The sequence below is a fragment of the Erigeron canadensis genome, chromosome 4 (assembly GCF_010389155.1).
Source record: "Erigeron canadensis isolate Cc75 chromosome 4, C_canadensis_v1, whole genome shotgun sequence".
Classification (NCBI taxonomy): domain Eukaryota; kingdom Viridiplantae; phylum Streptophyta; class Magnoliopsida; order Asterales; family Asteraceae; genus Erigeron; species Erigeron canadensis.
Window position 1 is genome coordinate 6,862,729 of NC_057764.1, and position 9,264 is coordinate 6,871,992.

Consider the following 9,264-nt stretch of genomic DNA (forward strand, 5'->3'; position numbering starts at 1 on the left):
CATGTAACAAGGAGAGCTTTTTACCATGTTAACCAACTTAATATTCGTTAATTAATTTGTTGTGTGTTTTATATGTACGTTTTTAATTTCGAATAAATTAATCTGCACTTCGTACTTCCACTTTTACTATTACGTATATACATATTTTGTGTCATATTTTACTGTTTTGATATTTTGCTCGTAAATTCTTCAACTGTTTTTCTCATGTTTTGTACTCAAGACCTACAACATATGAAGCTGGTGCTGTCAATCATTATCTATAAGCCTAAAATAAGAAGTACACTTCATATATTACTACATCAGGATTTGAAATCAACAAGCTTGCTTTTATCAGATTAATATTTTCTAGTTTTAAATAAAACTATCATCTGTGCACTGGGAAGCGCGGCCCATTATTCTTGTTTACTAAAAAAAATAAAAAACGAAAAAGTGAAAATCTCCAGGGAAACCTTGCTTGATAAAAAAGAAAGTCTGATAAAATCTCACACAAATAAATAAATAAGAGTTTTTTTCCTCCGATCTAAAACACCACTTAATTTACACACACTATGACGAAGCAACAAGCTAATTGGTCTCCGTATGATAACAATGGAGGGTAAGTAATTCCTTTATCTCTTAATTTATATAAATTTAATCTTTTTCTTCTTTAAATTCAACCTATACGTATAAAATCTGTATGTATATATATGTGGCAGAACATGTGTGGCGATAGCTGGTGCGGATTATTGTGTGATTGCAGCTGATACTCGTATGTCTACCGGTTACAGTATCCTCACTCGTGATTATTCCAAAATCTGTAAATTGTATGTTTTCCCAAATTTAATTTTTTTTGTAATTAATTTTTAGGATTATTGTATTATTATGGGTTTTATTGTTTGAATATGTGGTGATATTAAAGTTTTGATCTTGTGATGGTTTGATTGTGTATAAATTGTAAATTTTGGTTTCGTGTTCCATAGTTAATATTTTGCTATATTGACCATCCTGTAAATGGAACTCAATTTTTTTAAGGACGTAGTTAGCTACTTAGCTGTAGAATAGATGCATTAGCCTTGGCTGAGTGATGGTTCATGATATTTTCGGTGGTGTAATAGAGGGTGGGATTGGTATAACATTGCTTTATATTGTTATATAATTCGATAAACGTGTAATATTTGGTTTGGATTATGTGATCAAGTTTTGGAACTAGAGGACATAAGGGTGTTTTCGAAGTGATTTTGTTGTTTTGGAAACTAAATTTGGTTAGTTAGACAGAGTAAACATAATGGTGTGGTTTTCAATTTTCTTGATATTATTAAAACGGGCCTCTCATTGGACTGTAAATAAAATTGGCTGTTTGCATTTGACTCTTCTTTCGTTTATCTTCAATTTATAAGCTTAGGTTTGTTTAGGATAAGCTATTTGAGTCGGAATATAGAATATATAAAGCTGTTCAAATATCTACTTTCAGAGCGGACAAAAGTTACATGGCTTCTTCAGGATTCCAGGCTGATGTTAAAGCTTTACAGAAAGTCCTATCTTCAAGACACCTGGTAAGATTCATGAACTTCTTTTATATGTTTCATTCATTGCATGGTTACTCCCCAAGACTTGTATTTGTCGTGTCTATAGTGTTCTGTTATACTCTTAACTGATGGGAAATTCTTGGTAGCTGCTCTAATTATCATAAATATGACAATTAGGTAAAAGAATGATAGGAATAGAACAACTAGAGAAACAAAAAGGATTAACAATAAAAGGGAATGGATTGTATTATTATAATGACTGAAATAACAATAGAGAAATCAGAAGAAGCACCAGCCGTGTGGATAACTTCTCTGCCCAAGCTAATAGCCGAATACCCAAACTAATATTTTTCAATGCCCTAATCGTTCTACCATTAGGGATATATATAATAGTCTTTTTCTTCGGGCCTAAGAAAGGCCTTACAGCTAATATACTTGTTTACCCTACATGTGTGCTTCTCTGGAACTTCTTCCTTCTATAAACTTGCCAGGCTTTAGGCCCGTTGGGCTGCGGGTCCAGATCCATAATAGTTTCTTTATCAATACCGGCCTCATTAAGAGCAGACTTGTCCTCAAGTCTGAAATCTGGAAACTGACTTTGGATAGCATAAGCATCTTCCCAGGTAGCATCTTCAACACTCCCTTGCTGCCATTGAATCAACCATTGGGGTAATTTCTCACCATTCTTGAACACTTCACGAGTAGCTAAACACTTATTAGGAAGTAGAGGAAGTGTAGAATCAGTTTCAAGACCTGTGGGTAAGGTTTTTTCAACTAGACTAGAGCCTACAACTTTTTTGAGGAGTGAAACATGGAACACCGGATGGATTTTCGAACCCTCTGGAAGCTGGAGTTTGTAAGCCACTTCTCCAATTCGAGCGATAATGAGGAATGGCCCATAGAATCGGGCTGCAAGCTTTTGGTTAATCCGACGAACTACTGATTGTTGCCGATGAGGACGAAGCTTGAGAAACACCCAATCGCCCACTGCAAACTCAACATCCCGACGATGCTTATTAGCTGTTGTTTTCATATGCTCCTGGGCTCGGGTAGGATGATATTTTAGTTGCTTAAGTGCCTCGTCCCGGTCCAATAGATCACGCATGACGGCTTCGCAACGTACTTCACCCGGAACAAATTGGAGTACTGTTGGAGGTGGCCTTCCATAGACAATTTCGAAGGGGGTGGTGTTGGTGGAGACATGATAAGAAGTGTTATGCCAGAATTCAGCCCATGGCAGCCAAAAAGACCATAGCCGCAAAGCAACGCAAATATGTCTCTAAACTCCGATTGACAACTTCCGTTTGTCCGTCTGTCTCAGGATGGTATGCTGAACTAAGTTTAAGAGTGGTGCCTTGAAGAGAAAAAACCTCTTTCCAGAATTTGCTCAAGAATAACGGGTCTCTGTCACTTAAGATGGATTTCGGTATTCCATGTAGCCGAATAACCTCTCGTAAGAAAATTTCAGCCAACGAATGAGCAGTGAAAGGGTGTTTAAGAGGGATGAAATGACAATACTTAGAAAGGCGGTCAACCACCACAAGTACAACTTCAAATCCCTTGGAATAGGTAGTGGTTGCAAGAGGCCCCCCGGGGCAAGGGTGGAGGATTTGTATCGTTGACAAGTATCACAAGCCTGAGCATATTGTTTACAGTTTTGGTCATGCGTAACCAATAGATACGAGAAGCCAAACGATGATAAGTCCTATAGAATCCTGAATGACCTCCGCTCGGGCTGCCATGAAATTCAGCCAAAAGCTTTGAGACCCACGGAGAATTTGCTGGAATGACTAAACGACCCTTGTGATATAATTTTCCCTCAATGACAGAGAAACCTGGACGAGCTTGTGGGTCTTTGGATAAATCCTGAATGATTTCCTGAAGTTGTGGATCAGATTCTGTACCTTCTGATAACTTTATACCGTCGAGCCACTGAGGATACGAAACCATAGTGCATAGTCCCGACTCACCAGAGATGCGAGACAAGGCATCAGCCGCACGGTTGTCACGCCCAGGCTTATAACAAATTGAGAAGTTATACCCCATAAGTTTAGCAATCCAATTCTTGTTGATCTAAAGTGGTAATCCGTTGCTCCAGCAAGTGTTTAAGGCTCTTCTGATCTGTATAGACAGTGAAACTCCACCCCAATAAATACGGTCTCCAATGTTGGATGGCAAGGACTAAAGCCATCACTTCTTTCTCATAAGCGGATTTATTAAGGTTGAGATCTGACAATGCTTTGCTGAAATAAGCAATAGGCTTTCGGGATTGCATAAGTACAGCCCCAACACCGTAACCAGAAGCATCACATTCAATTTCAAACTGTTGAGAAAAATTAGGTAGGGCAAGTACAGGAGCCGTTGTCATAGCTTGTTTAAGATTATCAAAGGCACTTTGAGCTAAGGCTCCCCAATGGAAGTTGTCTTTCTTAGTTAGATCTGTTAGGGGGCGAGCAATCTTTCCATAGCCGCTAATAAACTTTCGATAATATCCAGTAAGACCTAGGAAACCCCGAACAGCTTTTACATTTTTAGGAACCGGCCAGTTCAAGATCGAGGTGATTTTAGTAGGGTCCATAGAGACTCCCCTGCCATCAATAATATGACCAAGATATTCAATTGAGTACTGGCCAAATTTACTCTTCTTCTTATTCACTACTAACTCATGAGCTCGTAGGAGACATAATACCTCCATCAACAGGTTCAAATGCAATTCCCAAGTACTGCTGTAAACTAATATATCGTCAAAGAAAACCAACACTCCTTTACGAAGTAATGGTCGAAAAATTTCATTCATAAGGGCCTGAAAAGTAGCCGGGGCGTTAGTCAAGCCGAAAGGCATTACAACAAATTCGTAATGACCATTATGGGTACGGAATGCTGTTTTTTCAGTATCAGAGTCCCTAACACGAACTTGGTAAAAACCCGACTTTAAATCAATTTTAGAAAAATATTGGGAACCATGTAGTTCATCGAGTAACTCTTCAACTACTGGTATTGGGTACTTATCAGGGACCGTGACTCGATTTAGGGCCCTGTAATCAATGCATAAACGCCAGGAGAATCTTTCTTCTTTACTAGAATTACCGGACTGGAATAAGCACTTTGACTGACCCGAATGATCCCAGCATTCAACATCTTTGTAACTTGCCTTTGAATCTCATCCTTATGTAAATGTGGGTAACGATAGGGGCGAACACAAATAGGTCCCTGACCTTCATATAGGTTGATTTTGTGTTCAATGTTTCGTGTAGGAGGTAAGCCCTGTGGTTCCTGAAATAAAACAACAAACTGAGATAAAAGAGCATCTGATTGGGACTGATGGCTGGGAGTTAAAGCCAAAGAAGAATCTGTTTGTGGCGGCAATTGTTCTAGTTGACTATCCAACAATGACTGCAATGAAGATTGGCCCGATTGAGGAGAGAGCCCTTGTAATAGTACATGTACCCCTTTTGACCAGAAACGAATCTGTTGGCTCTGCCAATTAAAAACAACATCTCCGAATTGTCCTAACCACACGATTCCCAAAATCATATCAAGAGTACCCAACTCATAAACCAACGCATCAACAAGACAAGAAAAGGAGCCAAAAGCGACATCAATGTTTGTACATTGCTCGTAAATCCATACCCGCCTACCATCCCCAAGACGGATCCCCAATGGTTTAATTGATTTAATATTTAAACCCAAAGCGATAGCTAACCTCTTAGAAAGAAAATTGTGAGTGGCACCACTATCAGCAAGAATTAGTGCTGTAATTCCTTGTAATTCTCCGACTAACTTGATTGTTGTCAACGGAAAAGAAGAGTCAGAATCTAATCCATAAAGTTCTAGCGCCTGACACTCACCATCAACACATGTTCATCTTCTGAAATTGCTTCGACTTGACACACTTCACCATCACCATCCACCTCTTCTCCTTCAGCAAGCAACAACACGCGGAGTGTACCCGCCGCACATTTATGTTGGGGTGAGTATGGCTGACCGCAACTGAAACAGAGTCCCTTCCGTCGTCGATCCTCCCACTCCTGTTTGGTGAGATGTCGGGTACCCGTGCTACGTTGTGTCACATTGGTGGGTTTTTGTGTATCTAGGGGGCGACCAGATATTAAAGATGGGAGAACAGTCTTATTTGATTGAAGGGAATGTGGACTAGAGTAAGTAGGTTTGTGGTTACCCTTCCAATATGACTGATAACCCGTGGTGGTGGATTTCCCTTTGAGGCCTGACCGTCCAGTAGCCGTTTCAACATGACGAGCAAATTCCATCGCCTGATCACAAGTGGTTGGATTAAGAGCACGGACCCAATTCTTAACGTCACCCTTTAACCCCCGCATAAACATCTCTAGTGATTGTTTTTCGGTCTGATTAGGGATTAGGGCAGAAAGGGCTTCAAACCCTTCAATATATTCATCGATGCTGTCTTCGTGGTCTAGAGATCCCAAAGCTTCGTGGGCATTTAGGAATTTAGTACCACTAAAACGACTCAATAATTTAGTGCGGAACTGGTCCCAGGTTGTTTGTGGATGCTTGATCAGTAAAGTTGTGTACCAATTAAGAGCTGAGCCATCCATACACATCTGAGCTAAGCAAAGTTTTTGATTAGGAGGAGTCTGGTGTACCTGGAAGTACCATTCAGCCTTTGTGATCCATCCGCGTGGGTCGGCACCTTCAAACAGTGGCAATTTCACCTTCGGCATCGAAAAAAGAGTATTATCAGGGAAATCGTTCTTGGAACCATCCCCGTCAAGAAAGGTCTCTTTTGTCTTAAGAAACCCGGAAGAGGAACCCTTGAAAAAAACTGAGCTTGGAGGTGTATCTGTAGTTTTCACATAACCCGACATCGTCTTCTCGAATGATTTTGGTAGTTCAGTTAGGATTAGGATTTCCTGCATAGAGTGAACTGATTGAGAAAGTTCTTTCATTTGAGTTGTTAGGGTTTCAATTTTTTCATCTTGAGAATCAATTTTGGATTGTAGGCGTGTGGCAATCTGAGGAGCCTCTGGAGCAACCATGGCAATGGAACCAAATTGATAGGAATAGAACAACTAGAGAAACAAAAAGGATTAACAATAAAAGGGAATGGATTGTATTATTATAATGACTGAAATAACAATAGAGAAATCAGAAGAAGCACCAGCCGTATGGATAACTTCTCTGCCCAAGCTAATAGCCGAATGCCCAAACTAATATTTTTCAATGCCCTAATCGTTTTACCATTAGGGATATATATAATAGTCTTTTTCTTCTGGCCTAAGAAAGGCCTTACAGCTAATATACTTGTTTACCCTACATGTGTGCTTCTCTGGAACTTCTTCCTTCTATAAACTTGCCAGACTTTAGGCCCGTTGGGCTGCGGGTCCAGATCCATAATAGTTTCTTTATCAAAGAATGTTAATGTAATATGTGCTTCTATTTCAGATTTATCAACACCAGCACAACAAACAGATGAGTTGCCCTGCTATGGCTCAGCTTCTCTCGAACACCCTTTACTACAAGCGTTTCTTCCCATATTATGCCTTTAATGTTTTAGGCGGCCTTGACAGTGAAGGTATGTGTATATATACATGGTTTTACTTGTAGAGTGACCTCTTGATTGTAGTAAATTAAACCTATATTATAACCGTGAAGGAAAGGGATGTGTCTTCACGTATGATGCCGTTGGATCATATGAGAGAGTTGGATACAGTGCTCAGGGTTCGGGTGCTACACTCATCACTCCATTCCTGGACAACCAGCTTAGGTCACCGAGCCCTCTTCTATTACCCGCACAGGTCTGGATTTTCATCTCTCTCTTTCTCTCTCTGTCTCTCTCTCTCTCTGTCTCTCTCTCTGTCTCTCTCTCTCTCTCTCTCTCTCTCTCTCTCTCTGTGTATATATATATATCCCTTAAATAATTTTTTCTGTAATTCAAAATCGTTTTGTAGGCAAGTCTAACAAATTAGTTGCTTTTTAAAATGTATAAGAGTGGACATATTCAGTCATCATGCCTGTTCTAAAATCTTTCTGGTTCCAAAATTTTGCTTGTCTCACGTGTTCATATGAATCTCTCAAGTATATTAATCAAGCCAAGACGCTTCATAACCTTGGTTCATTTTGGTTTGCGTTTAAATGTTTAACGCTTCTAGTGACAACAGATCTAGTTTTAATTTCATATCAGCAAAATGACAACACTTTCAATGGAGCATGTGCATCTAGTCTGCAAGTCTCAAATTGTTGACATACAACTCATGCTTGTTAAGGGAACTACACTAGCAACAATAAACTTTTCTTGTGGCATTTTATATACTTATAATGCTAAGAACAATGCTAGAGTTACAAACCAATTACAAATACTTTTACAAACTCATGTCTAACCAACCAAATCAAGGGAGAGAATGGAGAAAGAGAAAATTTAATTGGTCCACCTAATTTGCCAAATCATTTCGTAAAATTTGTTTGTATTTAGTTTGTATACATAGCATTTCTCTAATGCTACTATGCTATAAAACTTTTCCTTGGTGCAGGATGCTGTTACACCGCTTTCAGAAGCAGAAGCAGTTGATTTAATTAAAACTTGTTTTTCATCCGCAACAGAAAGAGATATCTACACTGTAAGTTGTGGCATGCATTTTTGTTTTTCTTTTTGGTATGCTTTAGAATAAGTAAATAAATAAACTGATTTCTGAATTGAAATTCTGTTTTCTGACCGATTGGTAATTTGCATGACTTGATCATGAATTTGTTGGAACTTATAAGAAAGTTGTGTTTGAGTTGTACAACATGCAACCAAAAACTGTAGCTGAGCATGTGTGCTTACATTTAACCGTTGGTAGGTTCTCGTAACACGCTTTCAATGTATATATTGCAGGGTGACAGTGTAGAAATTATAATCTTAAATGCTAATGGTGTTCGCCATGAAAGTGAACAACTCCGCAAAGATTAGCTGCCAAACGAGCTTTTTGAAGTTTGTGGTCCGTTGTTTCAGTTGTCTTGGAAGTGCTAATGTTTTTAGATTATAACGGCTTAATACTTCGAATATTCAAAATCTTGGATTTATATATTCCTGAAATCTTAGTTGATGAATTTATGCTGGCTTGATAGCCTGTTTCAAAGTTTTTGTATCATCATTTTGGAATGAAAACCACGTTGCTTGGTTTTTGTGAGATCAGTATATAGCCAAATGCTTTTTTCAAAGAAAAAAAAGATGGAAGCATTCAAACATTCAGAATATATATCCTTAATGTCTTTTAATGTCAAAAATTACCAGTGTCTAATTTTTCGATAATGTTTGGGGTGTTTGGATGAGCTATAACTTAACTTTAATTTAAAATATGAACGATCAGATATTTACTAGATTATTGCTTTTTGTGTGTATACTTAAAATGTCAGATGATCATTTAAAGATGCAAATCTAAGCAACCTGTCATTACAGACGATCGATGGTGAGGATATATGTATAACAATCTAGAATGAAAAGTATACAACATGAAAGCCAAGTCCAAGGCCGAAAAATTTCTTACTATGGGGTTGATTTTCTTCTTATTCCTTTATACATGAACAATAATAGGGCAATAGAAAATTTTAGTTATCAGCCGAGAGCATCTTCAGTTTCTGCAGCACAAGAAGAAGAGAAAGTTAATCTGAAATTACTTCACGGGATGCAACATGAAGTACTTGAAAAAGAAGTGGAGTAAAAGCAAAGACAGTGGAATGGGAATGACCGATGGGTAATAGCTGTCAATAATTATTTTGCAGGGCAGTAAGATCCTACTTTTCG

At 38.5% G+C, this 9,264-nt stretch overlaps 1 protein-coding gene across 1 annotated transcript; it reads left to right on the forward strand.

Annotated features, from left to right (window-relative positions):
* The first annotated feature begins 425 nt into the window (after window positions 1–425).
* On the forward strand, window positions 426–8,655 carry LOC122595769 (proteasome subunit beta type-1). The gene is made up of 7 exons (XM_043768206.1): window positions 426–595; window positions 696–803; window positions 1,451–1,532; window positions 6,927–7,056; window positions 7,137–7,279; window positions 8,012–8,098; window positions 8,356–8,655. The coding sequence occupies exons 1-7, from the start codon at window positions 549–551 to the stop codon at window positions 8,428–8,430; spliced, it is 672 nt and encodes a 223-aa protein (XP_043624141.1). The 5' UTR covers window positions 426–548; the 3' UTR covers window positions 8,431–8,655.
* Window positions 8,656–9,264: the final 609 nt, after the last annotated feature.

Excerpts from the sequence above, each read along its gene's own strand:
- LOC122595769 (XM_043768206.1), top strand. The coding sequence starts at position 549 with ATGACGAAGCAACAAGCTAATTGGTCTCCGTATGATAACAATGGAGG. Across the intron at positions 596-695 it reads CCGTATGATAACAATGGAGG|AACATGTGTGGCGATAGCTG; the intron begins GTAAGTAATTCC and ends TATATGTGGCAG. Across the intron at positions 7,057-7,136 it reads AGGCGGCCTTGACAGTGAAG|GAAAGGGATGTGTCTTCACG; the intron begins GTATGTGTATAT and ends ATAACCGTGAAG.